This window comes from Castanea sativa, chromosome 7 (assembly GCF_040712315.1).
Source record: "Castanea sativa cultivar Marrone di Chiusa Pesio chromosome 7, ASM4071231v1".
Taxonomy (NCBI): Eukaryota; Viridiplantae; Streptophyta; class Magnoliopsida; order Fagales; family Fagaceae; genus Castanea; species Castanea sativa.
Window position 1 is genome coordinate 12,708,308 of NC_134019.1, and position 20,924 is coordinate 12,729,231.

General features: G+C 33.6%; 1 protein-coding gene across 1 annotated transcript in view; it reads right to left on the minus strand.

Moving 5' to 3' along the window:
* Nucleotides 1–20,924, minus strand: part of LOC142643983 (uncharacterized) — a 34,019-nt gene that overhangs the window by 2,881 nt on the left and 10,214 nt on the right. The window contains exon 5 of the mRNA XM_075818678.1: nucleotides 910–981. Within this exon, the coding sequence (XP_075674793.1) occupies nucleotides 910–981 (72 nt within the window). The remainder of the gene's footprint in view (nucleotides 1–909; nucleotides 982–20,924) is intronic.

Consider the following 20,924-nt stretch of genomic DNA (forward strand, 5'->3'; position numbering starts at 1 on the left):
GATAATGAAAGAAGATTCAATTCTTTTAGCCAAGGTGGAAAACCTGCCCCTTTAAATCTTTTCTTTAAGGAGAGTACTTTTTGTTTATTCTACTTGCTCTATAATAGTAATATGTGCACGACTTATAATATATAATTATGCAAATCAATTTAACTAGTCCAGTTAGGCTTTATTCCATTCATTTTGTAAAATTGATTCACCAGAATCTCCACTAGTATGCTTGTCTAGCTACTGAAATCACCATAAACAAACATATCAGTTTGTAACAATTTTTTGGTAAGACACTAAGACTTGTAATACGAACCGGGTACACTAATTACTGTGGTCTTTATAAACATATTGCACCATGTGTACACAATATTCGCCACTCTGGTTGGATGAGAAATTATTCTGAATAACCTAGTATATTATAAATTTTTCTCACATAAAAGTGAATCTCATGTACTTAACTTATAGTGAGATTTATTTTTATGTGAGAGGAGACATATAATACACCATAAACACAAAATGACTTTTCAAGAAAAAAAAACAAATGATATACTAAATCTTTTTCAATTTTTGATCAATAATACTTGGCCTCCAAGTCTAGATTCTCAAATAATAATAATAATAATAATAATAATAAGAGAAATGATATGTCCATAACATTTTTACAACATTTTTACAACAAATCCTAAGTGGCAGGATGTTACTGGTTGTTATTGTTGGGGCAAAAAAGTAATCTTAGTGTTAGGTTCAAATTTGAACCAATAACAATTAACCACTTATGATTTATTGTAAAAATGTTGTGGACGTAGCACCTCTATAATAATAATAATAATAATTGCACTTGATGGGCTAATTTTTTAAAATTTCAAATACTCTTAAAGCAAAAAGGGAAGTATAGTATTTAAATTGAAGTGGTCATACCGATAAAATTGTTATCATCCAAGTGAATTATCTCAAGGGAAGTACAGTTTCCCAAACTTTGTGGTATTACTCCTGAAAAATTTCAAAAGGTATACAAGTGATCAATGGGCAAGTAGGCTTAACTTAACTTTTCTTTTTCTTTTTTTGAGAAACAAACACACAAACATAAGAGAGAGAGAGAGAGAGAAAATGGTTCTAACACAAATGCACACAACTCCACTTAAAAGTCATAATTAGGCTTAACTAGTGATAGAATACAAATTTTTTATTTGGAAATTAAAATAATCAATTTTACAACTTATATCTTTCTAGGTTTCATAATTAAGGAAGATAATAATAATAATAATAATAATAAAAATAATAATAGGTAAAACTGTGAGAAAATCCAATTAGATTTCAAATTGAAATTCAATTAGAGTTTAATTTTGTGCCACATGTCTCAACTAATCTAAGTTTTTAAATTTTTGTGTCAAGTAAGTTAATTCAATGTAAAAATTGAATTTCAATTAGAGTTTAATTTTGCATCATGTGTCCCATTTAATCTAAATTTTTTAATTTTTGTGTCAAATAAGTTAATTGAATGATTTTATATTTATGAGCCTTTTTTTATAGAACTAAAAACAATTCAAGTTTATAAGTTATCTATCTATCTATCTATCTATCTATATAACTACATATATATATATATATATATATATATATATATATATATATATATATATATATATATATATATATATATATATCCCATCTAATCAATTTTTTTTTTTAATTTTTGTGTCAAATGAGTTAATTTAGTATAGAAAATGAGGAGTCCAATATAAATAAATCATAAAAAAACATAATCATATATCTAACATTATATGTAAAATTAGAAGAAGAGAGTTTGAATTATTTTATATTTATGAGGCTTTTTTTTTTGTATGACTAAAAATAATTCAAATTTATAAGTAATCTATCTATATATATTAATATGTAGAGTTCAGAGAAAATTTAATTAGATTTTACACTTGAAGACCAATTTTGCATCACATGTTCTAAATTATTTATTTTTAGATAGGGTTTTATTTTTTAATTTTGGAATCAAATGTGAGATGAGTCTAGAATTAATGAACATAAAAATAATTTAAAAAATGGACAATTTACATTTTCTACCTAATAACATTCTTATAAGACTTTTTAAAGAGTTGAAAAAAAAAATATAAAAATGACTATCAATAATATTTAAATTATATATGTAAGAATTATATTATGTATCTTAATGTGTATCTTTTAAGCGTACATGGGATTACAAGCTACTTTGTTTAGCGTGGAAAAGCTTGGGAAAGTTTAAACTTAGAATTCTCAAATAATTCAAAAAAAGGTTATGTCTACAAATCCTTAGTAGATTTTTTTTTTTTTTTTTTTGATAGGACTAAGTAGTAGATTGTTAATAGTGGATAAAAAAGTAATTCCATTGATAGAATCAAATTAGAACTAATATAATAACTTATCATCTATAATTTGTTGTAAAAATATTGTGAACATAACACTTCTCATAATTTGGACTGATGTTACATTTTTACATTAAGTTGGGTTCAGCACATCACCATTGGGATGTGAGGAGACACCAAATGAACCCCATGAATCATTGATTAATTTGTAGCTATGTCACGTATGGAGTGAATTTTCTTTGAACTTTGATTGTTCAAATGACTTGTACTCATGTTGTGAATTTTAATCTCTTGGATAACTAATACGGTACTAAAATACACTTATACCTTTATTATTTAAGGCTTGCTCTAGGCCTAGACCAAATATTCCTCAAAACTTCAAATAAATTTTAACTCTCCTAATGTAACCAAGGAAAAAAAAATTACTTGACATGGTATATTATAACAACTAGCATGTAACACATACAAACACATGAATGCATTTAAAATTATACACAATTTTTATTATAAGGATATAAATAATTAATCAAATTATGAAGAAAAAAATAGCATTTAACACATGTATACATATGAATACATTTAAAATTAAACACAATTTTTTCATAAAAATATAAATAATTAGTTAAATTATTTTTTTAAAGTAAACGTAATTAGTCACCTATTAAAATCTTACCTAAATTTAATACTATTTTATGATTTTTTTTCCAAAATTTTGATAATATAAAATGTATGGTGATCTTTATTGTGTAGTGATTTTTATTAAGTATATATGATCTTTGTTGTGTGGGTTTACTCCGTCAAATGAAGGAATATGATAAAGCTGACTTGTGTTCATATTATAGAACTTTATGGTAGTCTCCTATCAATTGAATAATGTAAAATAAAGTGTAGCCCCCCAGATGTTGGGAAAAACAGATGTGAATTTCCGATTCAGAAGGAAAAGTTGCCTGCTTTTCCGCACCTTGACTTCTTCTACCTGCAAAGTTCTGGTTCAATAAAGCTAGTTCCATGCGGTTCACGAAGCCTTGAACCAAAACAAATTAAAGACTTGCATGTTCTACCTAACTTCAATGGAGGCCTTAAGCATGACATAATAATAAGTCCAATTTTTCATCTCTTTATATTCTTTTTAGCCTTGTTGAAACTGAATACATTATTCGATCACAATTAATGAAGAGGAGGCCTATATATATATATATATAGAAGTAGAGTCTAAAACTATTAGTACACAAGTACAAAATCAAAATTACCAGTATATTCCAGATTTGGGGTACTAGATCAGCTATTGTGGCTTTAAACGTGGTTATGGAGAACATTCCAGAGATGCTAGTGCAGGTTCCTGAAGTTGAAGGATATGTAATGTAGTCAGCAATGAAGTATTTCTGAATTGGGCCATCTGGGAATTTCAAATGTAAGAGTGACCTCAAATCTAGAACTAACGTGAAAATCAAGTGGGAATTGAAAGTGCCCTAATTGGAAACAAATTACTTGCTAGAAAAATTAAACAATGAAGGGTGCCAATCAACATTCAACAACAGTGCAATTTTCATCGCTGCTGACATGGCATAAAATGTTAACACGTATGCTGACATGGCCTAAGAAGATGGCATGTCAATATTGATGGGGCTAGGTGATGTGGGCCATATATGGCATAGTATTGACGTGGCAGGAGGGGTTGACCAGCTGATGTGATAATATTCTTACGTGACAGAGCTTAGTTGTGATTGTGACACGTGGCAGACGCAATTATTTGTTGGCTGGGATGTATATCCGCAGGCTAAGCGTGTGAGCGCGTGGGGCCAAACATTAATGCGATGTTGAGAGGCTATGAGTCTGTTTGGATAGAATTTATTACTAAAAATTAAAAGTTGAAAATTAAAAATATTGTAACAAAATAATTTTTAAATGTGTGAATAATACTGCGAGACTTATTTTTAATGAAAAAGTACGTGAACAGTACCATCAGTGGGTGAACAGTAACTTCTGTCCAAAAAAGAAAAAAAAGCTGAAACGTGAAATTTCCCAAACGTGGACGCAGACTCCCAATCCAAACAGATACTATATAATATTTTGCCAATGCTTGCAGAAACGATTTTGGATTATTCTAGTGGATTATTCTAATTTATTTTTCCTAACCAAATCCTCGGCAACGGCACCAAAAATTTGTTGTGAAATTTTAAAATACTCGCAAGTGTACGAACTGCACCAAAGTATAGTTTGACAAGAACGAGGTCGAGCCAATAGAGACTTGAATGAATGTAGGAAAATTAATCAAATCTTATCCAAATTAATCCTAATCTAGTTTAATAAAAATTGGTTGTTTGCTATTAAATATACTAAGCAAATAATTAAAGTAAGCAAAGATATAATATAAAGCAGTAAAGAGATGTAAACAATCTAAAGAAATGAATTAAGATTTTGGAATCTGCCTTGTTATTTCATATCAACATATATTTACGATCATTAATTTTTTCTAACCACTACATGATAATGTAGAAATCAATATTGCTATCATGAAAAATATTCTAATTAAAATCCTTGTTTTAAAAATCAAAGACATGTTCTTCTTTGCTTCTTAAGTATAAATCAAATCATCAATTGTATCCGTTGTCAAACAAATCACAAGAGATATCCAATTTTAAAATCAAAAAATAATAAACCAAGCATTTAATTAAATAAGAAAAATCCTAAATCATGAGAAAAACATAATTGAACTCATATCTAGAATCTCATCTTAGTCAATTGATATGAAGCAAGAACAATTTAAATCATTAAAGAACAACTATTGTGGGAAAAATCAAATCACATAAATATTACTGATAATCCTTAATAGGGTTTCATCCTTAACCCTGATTATAAATTTAACTACTCATGGTAATTGAAATAAAACACAAAAATAAAATACAAAACATTAAATTAGACAAATAAAATAGAGAGAGAATTAATAGTCACAATGCTATTATGGAGAAAAGCTACAAAGAAGCCACATGCAGCATTGCCTCTTGCTCCAATTTTCTGTTTTGCATCCTAGCCCTAGCACTAGCCTTCCTCTGAATTTTGCCATAAAGAGCCTTTAAATAGGTCAAAGAATCCTATTACAAGTTGAATTCCCGTTTGGAGAAAATCCCAGATTTTTAGGCTTCACGTAACCAATGATTTTTTCCCATTAAACGTAAGAATTCAAACTTTTGGTGAACTACAATGTTGTAGCCCTTTAAGTTAACTTTCCAGCCCAACTTGAATCATCTCGATTGAACGTCTGAGCCAAAAGTTATGCCAAATATACTAACTGATGTGCAGGCTGGAATCCTAATCCAAATTGGACTTAGATTTGGTGCAAATTTCCTTTGATTCCTTACTCTAATTAGACTTCAATTTAGTTGGGTTGACCTTCTTTAGCTTTATCATGGCTCTTGTAAAAGTAAAGTCCATTAGCTTTCTTCTTTGCACAAATCCACTTATTTAATTTCATTCTTCTACAAAAGACAAATTCACGCAATAAAATTCAACTAAGGACAAAATTGATTATTTAAAATTATTCCAAAACTAAATATAAAATGCGTGAATTAACTCAAAATAAGCATGATAATGCTTTCTAATAATGAAATAATTATGCAAAATTAAGCTATTATCAATGCACATCACACTTCTCCAAGATTAATACATAGCTGTAATAATACCATATCAATCGTATCAAAATTTAATAAATAATGGCCATTTGGATTGAGGGGGAGAGAGAGGGAGTAGAGGGGAGTAGACTCAGTAGAGTAGCCCACTCGCTCCCCCTCAATCCAAACTGATTATAAAAGATATATATGAAAAAATTACTGTCCCATTAATAAATGAGAGCAAGGTAGTCGATACCGTATTGGTACAGGCCGATATGTACCGTACCAGTATGTATATCGGTATCGAAATGCTAACGTTTCGTACCGGTTTAAATACCGGCCATACCGGCAGATTTCGGACAATACAGGCCGGTTTCGGGCAATACTCTGTTAACTTTAATACTCAACATCCCATTAAAACATACACCAAGATGAGAACTCGATCTCTTTTCTCTCTCTACATTTGGCATGTGATAAAAGAAATTAAGGCAATACAATTTCGTGATTAATGTTTCTATTTAATTGAAATCGTGTTTTTAAAATTCAAAATATGTTGATTTTATTATTCTATAATATTTTATAACTAAAAACTTATTTACATATGATGATATATATTTTGCCTTTCTAAAAATTTATTTGAAATATTTTAAATTATCGTTTTTATTTTCTATCAAATAAGATTTTATCATTTAAGTTGATGATTTTTGAATACATCATTATTTAGGGGTGTGCATGGGTTGGGTTGAAAATTTTTTTTGACCCAACTCACTATGGTGGGTTAAAAAAATAATTCAACCCAACTCATCACATAAATCCAATCCAACCCACATGGGTAGAGTTGAACCCATGGGTTGGAAAAAATTTTATTATTATTATTATTATTATTATTATTATTATTTTTATTATTATTATTATTATTATTAAATTGAGTAGAAAAAATTATAAATATAAATATATTTAAAAAACTCAAAGATTAGTATCAATGTAACTCCTTAAAGGCAAACAACACTAATGACTAAACAACAATAGCAATTTACTAGAGTTTATATGAACTAATTGGCTTTTATATAAGACGAGCTGGTTATTTTAAAAATTTTATTAATTATATATATTTTTAAAATATATATATATATATTAAATATATGGGTGGGTCGGGTTGGGTTTGGCGAGTTTAAAATTTTATGACCCAAACTCGACCCAACCCACTATAAAAAATAAAAAATAAATAAAATTAACCCAACCCAACCCATCAAGACCTAAAAACCAACCCAACCCAGCAGATTAGGTTGGATTGGATCGGTTCTAGCAGGTTGGTTGCACACCCCTATCATTATTACCGCATATTGTCATCTTAAGATGGTAACCTCGAATGCAAAAAGTGCTTGGACGTTTAGAATGAAGGATTTTGAGTTGCATGGTTATCGGCATATTAATGTATGTATAACTAATTATTTTCAAAAAATATATATAATAATAATAATAATAATAATATCATTGTTACTAATGATTTTCATAAAACTAGAATCTTACTTTCGCAACAACCATTGATAGTGAACCATCTAAATCTCTTCTTTTCATAACGTACTTATTGGGTAAATAATTGAATCAGAATTCTTAATCATAAAGTAGAATGTGCTTTTTGATAAGGTTTTTGTCTTTTTGAGAACCATATAAGTACCTATCTTGTTCCTCTGCTTTATTTTCCTTTTTAGATGAATATATTATTTTTATATAAAGTACATATCGGCTAAATTTGTTAATCTTTATTTGTTGAATATGCAGCATGTACTTATAGTCAGCGTAAAAAAAATATTTTAATTAAAATTTAAAAAGAGAGAAAAGAGAAACTTAATCTTGGTTTAAATAATTGTTAAAAATACGGATTCAGATTCTCTAGATTTCTTAGGGTACTTTACTAAATAGATTTCCTTAAATCCTAACCACTCTTTAATGATTTAATGATCTGGATTCTACCATATCAGTATTCCACTAACAATAATAACTTACCACCACCTCTCTATGGTAAGTTATAACTTATAACTATCAAATTTATATAAATAAAAAAATATTAAAACACCGGGCAATCAAGATATCAATGTTTTTATTGTTAATTAAAAACAAATTCAATATCTTAAATATAGTTTAGGCTTCAAACTTCAAAGTTAAAAACTCATATTTTCAATATATTATTTTTTTAAAGTAAAATATGACAAAAAATGATATTGACATATATACCTGAAATATAGCATAACGTATGTCAAAATATTAAAAATAAAAAAAATAAAAATAAAACTGAAAATGTGTCGAAAAATATAGGGAACTTGTAAGAAAATATTGGATTATTAAAACACAATTAAATATCGATCACTAAAGAATTATTCGACCAAAGACCAAATCTTTCAGTTTTTAGATTTTAAAATTAAAAAAATAACGCTAAGTTGTTGTTGTGTTCTTGTTGTTGTCCCTTGTTTGACGCTCCAAAGTATAAAAGTTTCATGGTCAAGCCGTATTATAAACATTAATGTTGGCCCACATTCTAATTCTCACTTTAGAGTTACTGTAAGATGACAAAGATCATTGTCCAATTTTAGGTTTAGCCTAAGGTCTATCCATTATTTGGTGAAAGACTCGAAGTCGTTCAATAAAGCAAAACGTGTGGCGATGTCTCTTTTTCTTTTGGTGATGTTTACGTCTCTTTTGAATTAATTTTTAAACCTAAAAATATTTCAATTAAAATCATCTGTTTTTTTTTTTTTTAAAGAAATCGTTTTAATTTTTAACCTTTTAATTTCTTTTCATTGATAATGTCATTTGCTAAAAAAAGACTGTCCCTAAAAGTAAAACACAAAAAATACAACTACACAAAAGGAAAACACATAAAATAATAGGAGAAAAAAAAACATTGTTTGGTGCTAATAAAACTATTAAAATCAATCCAAAAAAAAAAACTATTAATTTTTTAAAAAAAGGCGAAATCTTTACCATTGTGCTTGACCACTTCTGTGCTTGACCCAAGTGCTAAAACTCACACTAATGAGAGAGAGAGAGAGAGAGAGAGAGAGAGAGAGAGAGAGAGAGAGAGAGAGAGAGAGAGAGAGAGAGAGAGAGAGAGAGAGAGAGACTTTGGCTTTACCAAGCACCAAAGGGGTGTGGATATTGGTTAGGCACATTTGTTTAGCAAATAACATTAGAGAAAAATAGACAAATGAGGTGAATTGAATCCTCTCAAAAAGGTTTAAAATAATTCAAGTTTATGGTTTAATTTGAGAGCACCCTCAAATTATAAGATTTGAATTAAAATTTGTCCAAAAAAATAATATATATACGAGATTGGGTTTAAGAATATGTCATACATTTTTTAGATCATTACACATTTCTTTTAAATATAATGGTCAAGGGAAACACTAATAATTGTCATATCAACAACCTTCTAGAAATTATTCTCAAAAAAAAAAAAAAAAAAAAAAAAAAAAAAAAAAAAAAAAAAAAAAAACCTTTTAGAAATCAACATCAAGTCATTAACTCCAAAATTTGATTAAAATTCTCCACCCTCAAGGCCTCAACCCTGTTTTCTTCTTCTTCATCTCTCTCTATTCACCTGGACGGCTAGACCTCTCTATTACCTTCTAATCATCTAACCTCTCTAAGAACTAGAAGCACAATAAATAAACCGTTGATTTGGTAAATTCTAACTGATTCTCATTTAAGTACATCACTGAAGTAATTTTTTTCTTCCCAATAACCCTTCACGATATCAATAGTTTGTAAGAAAATTTGTAAAATTAAAGTTTGTAACTTTAGTATTTTCCATATAAAAAAAATTAGGAACTTTAAAAAAAAAAAAATACAACAGTACATGATTTAAGCGTTAAAAAAAAAAAAAAATAGTGCAGATCATCCAATTGCTGAGATTAAAATAAAAAAAAAAGGGTTCAACCACCTCGTTCCAAAAATTAATATCATCCAATTGCAATTCATCCTTGTTTAAACATGGGCTGAGATTATTAATTAACAAATAGAATTGCAGATCATCAACTAGAATCATATTCGTAATGCCACAATAGTGCACCAAACATTACTACAATCATGCCCTAGTCCTAGATTATTACTCATGGTTGTGAAACCTAGTTCAAACTGTAGAGTCCGATCAGATTAATTGGAAACTGTCCATCAAGACAGTTCTTTTAACCTCAAAAATTGGCCTATGCACAAAAGTCATGAACCATGCAAATTGCAATTGAACCTTCCAAGTTTGAAAACTATGGACAGTTCTTGTAGGTGTATTTCAAAAAAAATTTGTCAACTTCGAGGTCTAAACTAGTGAGCAAAAACATCTCTTTGTCAACTTTGGCAAAACAATATCTTTTAAGTTTTGAGGTCCAACTAATCTTTTTGGGCATTCTTCTGATCAACTATTAGCATAATTTGATTTAAAGCACTTATATATAGTTAAATTCATTATTAATAAATTCAGAAGATTTCCTAGGCATTTTCCACTTTCATTCTCAGCATCCTCAAATTCTAAAGAAAAAAAGAAAACCTAAAAAGTATTTTCCTCAACAATTCACTATCAATTTACATATGAGAATAACACCTCCCAAGGCAGATTGTTATATTATTGCCCCCATGGAATTTGACCAACTTCCATCTCTTGATGGATATTGGTTACAAATTGAAAAGACTAACATGAAATTTTGGGAAGATCCACTTTGGATGAATTAAGGCCTTTTTTTTTCCAAGTAATTATTGTGTAGTTTGGGATCAATGTTAGCTCTCAGACTACTCAATAAATTTTCCCGTTTGTCAATGGTCTTAGTGTGTGAAGATCTACTTTGAATGAATGATGGCCCTTTTCTAGAGTAGTTATTGTAAAATAATTTTGGCAAGTTAGGGCTGTCCACGAGTCGGTCCAAGTTGGGTTTGTGCCCAACTCGGAACCGACCTAATCACTTCGGGTTTTCCATGCCTAGACCCGCCACCGATCGGTGAAAGGAGTCAGTTCGGGTGGTCGGATTTTCATCGAGAATTGATCAGTTTTGGATTGTGAGAAATTCTGCCGGATTTTGCCAAAAGTCGCTGGATCTCAATGAGATCTTGGCATATCTCGAAGGGATTAGGCCAAATCTCGACGAGATCTCGCCTGATCTCTTCAAGTTTAGGCCGGATCTCGACAGATTGGACAGAAAACATAGACAAACCATTATTATCGATGGTGAACGGCGACTTTTTGGTCAGTAGACAATCGGGTTGGTTGAAAATCGATTTCTCAGCCTCAACCCGCTAACCGACCTGTCGTTTTTGTGTTCAGGGGGCAGAGACCTGCCGCTGACCGTCACCGACATCGGGTCAGTCGGTTCTCGGGCCGGATCGGACGGGTTGGGCAGGTGGGTCAGGTCTTGGTTTTGTTTGGACACCCCTATGGCAAGTGATGCATGCAATAAGTGCTACTGGCAGTATGCTTGGAAATTATCAAAAAAAAATCATCAAAAAATTAGAAAAATAGAAATATTCAGATTTTAACTAGAATAGGAGACAATGGTTAGAACTCAAAAAGTTATTATTAATTTATAACTTCTTGGCAGGGAAGAGGAAATTGCTTCTTCTAAGAAACTTATAAATTATCGAAAAATATTTCAAATAAAAAAGAGTTCTCATTCTTTTTTCTGGGCATTTTAATGATTGCGTACAATTCATTACCAAAGATTGTATAATGTTTTATTTTTGAATTGTCTATGTGCAAGTAAAATTGTCAATTATGTATGACCAGTAAGGGTCCATTTGGTTGGAGGAGTGGAAAAGTAGGAGGATACAAAAGATCTTAATTTCCATCATTTTTGTTTGGTTGGGAGTGAAAAAGTAAAAAAATAGAAAAAATGAATTTATATAAACGTATACATATACCCTTGTTAAAACATGATGCCCAATTGAAAAAAACAAAAACAAAAACAAAAACAAAAACAAAAACAAAAACAAAAACAAAAACAAAAAAAAAAACAAAAACAATAACAACAACAACAACAATCACCCAAATTTATTAAAAAATAAAAATCATGTCTAGAAAATAAAAAAAAATCATGTGTAAAAGAAAATTAGAAGGAGACACTAAACAAAAGAAACACTTAACAACTTATTATGATTAATGGAATTAAAAATAAAAAAAAAAGTACTGAAGAAACCCATGAGCAATTTGCACAAGGGCATTTTTGTCCTTTACCTATAAGATTTTTCCACATCAAGTTTTTCTCCATTTTGGAGAGAAAACTTTTTAGTTGGCCTAAGTGGGCCCACCATCATTTTACTCTCTTTCCCTCTCAACCAAATACCCTCTAAAAACTAAAAAGTTTTCCCTCCTTATTTTCTCTTCTTTTCTTTTTTTTTTCATTCTCTCTAAAATCCACTCTACCAAACACTTCTCAAGTACTTAAACCATTTGAAGTTCTGGCAAAGCCACTGGCAATAATGCCGTACAAGTCTTCTCAACCCTAGTTCAATAGAGGGGCATGGCCTTCGATATGAGTAGGTTCGCTTTAGTTGGAGGTGGCCCAAATCAAGAGTGGACCAAAGACACGGGTTGGGCCTAAAGAGAGTTTATAGTAAGCTGTAGGCTTAGTATGTTTTGATGGATTTGATTTACTTTGGTAGGTCTGGATATTATATTAGTTTAGAGAAGTTGCTAGTTAATTATTATATTGGGAGTTTGCTATGATTGTGAAGATTTTAAGAGATTGTTAGGTAAAGTGATGGTGTGTACTATTTATTAGAGTTGAAATGGGAGAGAGCAGAGTTATGAGATTTTAATTAAAGTTATGAGATTTCCTTGAAGCCTTTTAATTTAATTTAACATTAACATTTTTGGTTTATTTTTCTTCAATGTCATTTGTGAAAAGAGTGTGCCTAAAACACATAAAATAAAATAAGATAAAACAATCTTGTTTAGTGAGTTTTAGTTAGCTCAACTAGTAAAGTTTCTTATCGTTGAACACAATCATATCAAAGTTAATTAGATATGCTAGATTAGTTACTTTAAGAGGAAAAAAAAAATAGTAGGGAAAGAAAACAATAGGGTTAATCACACTTTTCCCCCTTAAAGGACCTAAGCACAAGATTTCTCTCTCTCTCTCTCTCTCTCTCTCTCTCTCTCTCTCTCTCTCTCTCTATATATATATATATATATACATATATATATATTTAAAGCCAAAGCTTAGACAAAATTTAATTAAATTCTACGATTTAAGTCTAATCTTGTGTCATGTGTCTCAAAACTTTTCTTAATTTTGGGGTCAAATGTGACTCTATACCATAAATATCCATCCAGATATTCATTGTATTTATAACAATGCAAAAATTGACGAGTCCAATTAAAAAGCATTTGAAAAAGTGAAACTCCTTTACATGTCTCACAAATTATGGAAAAGCAAATTAAAAACAAAAAACTCAAATCTATGAAGAGAAAATTTGATTGCCACCACCTACTGTTACATCGGCCTTCACCCACCAAGACGACAACTCAGCCATGGCTTGATGCAGCGTTACAAGTTTTATCCTCTAAAAATGTTTGGTTCATTTTTAATTTTAATTTTTTATATATAGTTTGGTTGGATTTGATTAGTGGGTTTGATTGTTTGGTGGATGAAAAAAAAATTCCTAAGCTACGTGGAGTTGAAATCATAAATCCAGAGCAGAGACAAGGAGATAGAGAGTTAGAATTCCATAGCAAAAAGACATCAATCTTATTCAATAAAGATTTCATGAAGAGAGGCTCGAGAATACACCAATCTTACTAAATCTAAGGCTATTTTCCATTCCAATTTCTCATTTTTTTAGTAGTGCAATATCAAATATTGGTTGTGGGATTTTTACCGACAACTATTCTCGTGCATTAGCACAGGTTACAACCTAATATTTCTAATGGAGACATATATGGTTCAAATTTCCTCTATTCCAACTATGGAATTAAAAAATAAATAATTTTAAGAGCATTTGACAAGTTAAAAAAATCATATTTGGAGAATCTCGCGTAGACACACATATGAAAATAATAATATTTATAACAATAATCAAATAAGAAAATTAATAGAGTTCATTCAAATCACTCTATGTTTTTTTTTTTTTTTTTTTGGCTAGAAAAGGAATTAAAACATAGAAACTACACAGCAAAAGAAGGGGCAGGGCAAAGTCTGGTACAGGACAGACCACAGGTATCTGCCTCCCACAAGGCTAAAAGGTCCACAGGCGGACTTGAAAAAAAATTAAAATCAACATCAAGTGAGGCACCTAATTTAGCAAAAAATTCTGCACACTTGTTTGCTTCTCTATAGACATGGTTGAACTTGACTTGAGGGATTTGAGTAACCAACTGCTTGCAATCTGCCATGATGGCAAAAATAGTAGTGCTAGCTTCAGCATGGATAGAGAACGTATCAATAATAACTTTGGAATCCATCTCGACTATGACTACTTGGGCATGGCTTTGAAGACATAGAAGGAGTCCATCACGAATAGCCCACAGCTCAGCCATAAAGCTGCTAGCAATCCCAATTTTCCTAGAAAACCCAACAACCCAATCACCATTTTCATCTCTAATCAAGCCCCTCCACCACCTAATCTTGGATTTCCTACAGACGAACCATCCGTATTTAGTTTAAACCATCCACTACACGGTTTCTCCCAACAGATGCTCATCATAATCCTTCTATTTTTTGCCAGAGTGGTACAAGCACAGTAAGTGAATTCAAAGGCATGTTCTAAAATCTCTTTGGCAATATTAGGATTTGGGTTTTTATTATTGAACAAGCATTGATTTCTACTTTTCCAAATCAACCAGATTGCAAAAAGGTAAACTTGGTACCACGGACACTGACCTGGGCCTTGGTAGTGCATAGCTTAAGATTTGGCATTTGCTATAAGCCAATCTTGTAAGTTAGCAGAAAAGAAGGAAGAGTCTGTACTATGCTTCCCCAGCTGGATCCAGGCACTCTTGTTTATTGGGCAGTCTCGGAGAGCATGTAAAATAGTCTCAGGTTCACCATGGCAGCAGGGGTACTTGGGATCAATTGAAATTCCTCTTGCCAAAAGGCACTGTTTGACCCCAATACTTTGATACATACATCTCCACACAAAGGCTTGGATTCTAGGCAATATTTTCAAATTCCAAACCCACTTCCCCTTGAAGGGCACCTCCACCGTGGGCTCTAAGGTAAGAAGATAGGCACTTTTGAGATCAAATTCTCCTTGGCTAGAGAATTTCTAGGCTAGCCTATCCTCTATCCTGGCAGTAATGGGAATCGGAGTGGCTTGAAGCTCCCTTATGATTTCAATAGGAAGGTCCATTTGGATGATTGGCCAATTCCAGCTTCCTAAGGCTCTCACATCCTTAACTTTCAACTTGGAGGAACTACAGGTTAGGGGGCCTTGAATGACATTCCTCAAAGGACTAAAATTGGACCAACTATCATTCCAGAAATCAAGGTTGCTTTCATAACCCGGGCTCCATTTAGCCCCCTTCTTAAAGATGACTTCTCCATTTTTTAGACTTTTCCAAGTTCTGGAGCTAGGCAGATTGTTCTCATTCCTCGCATTTAGACGTTGGTGGTTGTAATATTTTAGTTTCAAGACTTTTGCCCAGGGAGCATTGCTTTCCGTGTGGAATCTCCAATTTAATTTAGCAAGAAGTGCTATGTTCCCTTTTGTTGTTTGGAGCCCCAATCCACCATCCTCTTTTGGTCTGGTTACCTTCTTCCATCCTACCCAGTGCATCTTTTTGCTATTCTCCGTAGATCCCCACAAAAAAGTTTCTGTTAACTCTGTCAATTCCTTCCAGAACCTTCTTAGGCAGTACATTGCTTTGCATGACATAAGCAGGTATGGATGAGGATGATGCTTGAATAAGGACTACTCTACCCGCTAAGGATAGCAAATTTGCCTTCCAACCCGCAAGCTTCCTCTTCACCCTATCCAAGATAAAATTCAAATCCTGATTCGCCCTTCCTTGGTGTTTAATGGGAAACCCCAGGTACCTCCCTAAACAAGATGTCTGTTGGAATTTGAGAATGTCGCTCAAGACCTCTCTGTTTTCTTGGCTAACATTTGGGGAGAAGAACACTCTAGATTTAGTTACACTCAAGAATTATCTTGAAAGGTTGCAGAACATATCTAGGACCTCCCTGATGGCTAAACAGTTGTCGGAGTTTGCCTTGGCAAAAAGAACAAGGTCGTCGGCGAAGAAAAGGTGAGAGAAGGAAGGACCGCTTCTTGAAGCTTTCACTAGACACCATTTTTTAGTCTCACATTTCTCTTGGATAAGCTACCCAAGGAAGTCCATACAGAGGATAAAGATATAAGGGGAAATAGGATCACCTTGTCTTATACCTCTAGAAGAGTAGAAAGAGTCTAAATTACCCCTATTAAATAGAAGAGAAGTTGAGACTGCTGAAATACAACTCATAATTAGCTCAATAAGATTATCTGGCAGATTGTATCTTCTCAACATTCCCCTTATAAATCTCCATTCGAGCCTATCGTAGGCCTTTTCCAAATCAATCTTCATAGCCATGCAACCCACTCGCCCTTTCATTTTGCTAATAGTGTGAATAATCTCCTTAACAATAATCGCGTTGTCCACTCCCCTTCTACCTAAGACGAAAGCACATTGGCATGGAGAGATAAGCCTATCCAAGAAAGGTCTAATTCTGTTGGCAATGACTTTAGTAATGATCTTGTAGACTGAATTCAAAGGCTTATGGGGCGATAGTTATTAATGGACTCTGGCCCCTGCACCTTCGGAATAAGCACGATGTTAGTTTTGTTGAGATACTCTAAGATTTTCCTACTTTCAAAACTTTGTTTTATCTCTTCCTTAACTGAATCCCCTACAATGAGCCAAAACCTCTTAACGAAGCTTGCATGAAGGCCGTCTAGTCTAGGGGCTTTATATGCCTTCATGGACCAAAGAGCTGCGAAAATTTCCTCATCAGTCACCATATGATTAATGCTATCCCTCTCTTTGTCTGTGAGCTTTGGTTGCCATTGTGAATGATAATCAATTCCTCAGACAGCCACCTCTTGAGAAGTGTAATACAGACTCATGAACCCCTTCCTAAAATGATTCATGACCTCTCTTTCCTCTATCAGTAAATCTTCTACCTCATTTTTAACTGCCGAAATTAGATTTCTCTTTCTTCTGGCAAGTGCAAAAACATGGTAGAAGGAGGCATTTCTATCACCCAACACCATCCAGTTAATCCTAGATTTAAGCGCCCATAATTCAGCTTCTTGATTAAGCACAACATCCAACTCTCTCAATAAGTGATTTTTTAGATCAATAAGGGAGGAGGGGGGATTAGAAGCCATTGCCAACTAGATACCCTTTAATCGAGCCATAATTCTTCTCTTCTTGCCAAAAATATTTCCAAAGTGGTTTTTGTTCCATGAGCTAGCTTCTTTAGAGAATTTTTCCATAGCCTCGCGGAGTTTTCTTGGCTGTCTCCATGCCTGACTTACCACACTTGGGAAAGAAGGGTCAAAGAGCCAGAAACTTTGGAACCTAAAGGGTCTGCTCAGGTGAACAGCTCTCCTGGGGCTGGTTTCCAAGAGCACGGGACAATGGTCTGAATGACATCTAGTTAGGTGAGACCTTTGGCATTTGGATACAACAAACACCAGCTTGGGTTCATAAAGAACCTATCCATTCTTTCTTGAATCAGATTATTGACATCTCTTCTGTTAGACCAGGTAAATCTTGGCCCATTGAACCCCATATCCATCATGTTACATTTGTCCAGGCACTCTTTAAATAGGAGGGATCGAGAAAAACTCACTGGCCTGCCCCCAAACTTATCACCCTCTGAGAGAGGCTCATTAAAGTCCTCGGCTATCACCTAAGGTTTATTGTGCAACTCTGCAACCTTAGTTAAATTTTCCCAAAGGATACATCTCTCTGCACTCCTAAAGCTAGCATATATAGCAGAGAAAATCCAAGATAAACTAGAGGAAAGTACCTTTACTTCCACATGAATTTCTTGCTCCGTGCTAGCAAGATGCACCACCTCAACCATATTTGAGTTCCACAGTAACCAGATACCTCCAGAGTGGCCAATCGTCTCAAGGTGGATGGCTCCCTCAAACGGAAGACGATCAGTTATCTCTTTAGCTCTGTCACACCTTAGTCGGGTTTCCATAATCATAAGCAAAGCAGAATTGTGGCTTTAAGTAAGCTCCCTGACATGAGTTTGAAAACTGGGTTTTAGAACACCCCTACTATTCCAAATAACAATACCTATGATAAAAGGTAAAAAGAGGGTAAGAAGACTCATTATGCGGAGGTGGTGGGGCCACTTTCTTCCTCCACATCCATTCGTTCTTCCCCATTACTTCCTTTTCTTGCACTCTCCCCAACCATAGAGACTGGGTTTGCTCCATTTCTCTAGCGATCATCCCCCTCGCCATGTAGAATATGCTAATCTCGCTCAAAATCAAGATCAATAAGAGTTGAAGTACCTTCTTCCAAAAAACCCCCATCTCGATTGACACAATCATCCTTCTTTTCCTTCCAAAGCAACCCATGACGACTGTAGTCTCTACATCGATTACCTCGCACCTCTCTATTTGGTACACCATGAGTATTTCTATGAACTTGGTGTCCCATAGTAGCACTGGTTGAGGCAATAAATTGGAAAGACCCATCAAAGCCAACTCTAGCACTATTATTACTCAATAGGAATCCAGTTGAAGAGGATTGTGGGTGTTGTTTTCCAGCTCTCCCTACGCCTGTATTATGATAATCTTGGAAGCCCTGTTCCTGGCAATTTCCTTTTTGCCCTTGACTGATGGGCTTGACCGAATAAAGGGGTCCACTTGGGTTTTCTCATCAAAGTTGATGTTAAGCGCAAGCCCCAGTTCCATTGGCCCATTATATAAGAATTTCCTTTTGGATCAGTGCCTAACTCCTCACTTCGGCCCAACTTGGTTAAGTTATTGGTAAGACGGTTTCTATTATTTTTGGACTCCATGCCCAACACCTGTCCTGTGGGGACCTCAGAACTAACGGGATTCTTGTACCTCCTCTATCCTGGCCTTCTCCGTGTCACAATCATCCAAGGACCATACCTATCATCCTCCAAATCTGCTTCATTGTCCTTTTTCGTACCATTGCCAGGCGTGGTACTGGCTATGTCATGCGACCTGTGTGGGCTTGTAGTCTGCTTCCTACTAGCAGCTTCCTCTTCACCTGCCTGAGGGTCTGCCAATGGCGGTCTGGGGTTCTTAACGGTGTACGGACAAGAGACTCTTTTATGGCCTATTCTACCACAGGAAAAACATAGCTCATGTATTCCTTCATACGTAATGGATTGCTCAAACTTACAGATGAGAATAGTGTTGATAAGTGGTTTATTGATATCAACTTGAATACATAATCTAGCATATCTTCCTCTAGCTTCCATGGCAATGTGAGAGTCAATCTAGAGTACCTTTCCTATGGATGCACCAATTTGTTTGAGGACCTCTACTTCATACAGCTCCATGGGAAGTTCATGGAGTCTGACCCAAACTGCTATCAAAGACACATTCGCAGTGGAAGGTTTAAAGAATGGCTCCCATGGCCTAATGGACAGAAAATGCCCACCGATGAACCATGGCCCTTTCTCTAGAACTGCATCCATATCTTCTTTAAGAGAAAAACGGACCAAGTAGAAACCATTCCCCAAATCCACACAACCTATTCTCCTAGAAGGCTTCCAAAGAAAGTTTAGCTTGCTATGAAGGTATTGAAGACCCATGGATTTCCCATAAAGATTAATAATCAACGCTTTAGACCAGGGACTCCTAATACGGCGTTTGGTTTCTCTGGTCAGTGTCACAGCAGCAAGGCCTTCACGAAGGTCCTCCACCTCGTCATCTGAATCCGCTTCATCCTCTGCTTCCATAAAGTCAGTAAAGTTGAAAGCTTGGCGTAAGCACCTGGTATTACTCCCACCAACTTGTCTCTGAATGATTTCCTTGGGGAATCCCATGCAGTCTGTTGGTCCTGAGAGTGGCCACTCTCGCTGGATCCATCGTTAAAGCCAGCGTGATGACCATCCTTGACCTTCTTCTTGCTTCTGGCGAGTTCTTCTTCCTCTTCCCTAGATAGCCCACGGGGCTTAGAGCGAGAGGACATATCTTTCACGGTAAAAAATAATCACTCTATGTAGATAATGAAAGAAAATACATTTTTTTAACCAAGGTGGAAAACTTGCCCCTTATATCTTTTCTTTAAGGGTCGTGCTTTTAGTTTATTCTACTTTCTCTGTCTTAGTAATCTGTGTACGAACTTATAATATAGAATGATGCAAATCAATTTAGGCCTGTTAGGCACTTTTTTCCATTTTTTCCCAACAAAAAAAAAGGCACTTTATTCCATTTATTATGCAAAAAATTGATTCTCCAGAATCTCCATTAGTATGCTTGTCTACAGGAATCACCAAAAACAAACATATTAGTTTGTAACAAATTTTTTGTAAGACACTAAGACTTGTAATATGTATAATATGTACTCTGGATACACTAATTACTTCTCTAATTGTTGTGGTCTTTATAAATGCACTGCACCATGTAAACATCATATTCACCACTTCGGTTGGATGAGAAGCTGTTCCATATACCTAGTATACTACAAGTCACATAAAATTACATGACCTATAGATAGATGGGACTTAGTTTTATGTGAATAGAGAGCATATAATACACCATATCATAAACACTAAGTAAATTCTAGCAAAAAAAATAGTATACACTAAATATTTGCACTCGATGGTCCTAAGTTTTTAAAATTTCAAACATTCTTGGAGCAAAAAGGGATATCTATGTACGAACTTATAATGTAGAATGATGCAAATCAGTTTAGGCCTGTTAGGCACTTTATTCCATTTATTATGCAAAATTGATTCTAAATCTCAATTAGTATGCTTGTCTATAGGAATAAACATAAACAAACATA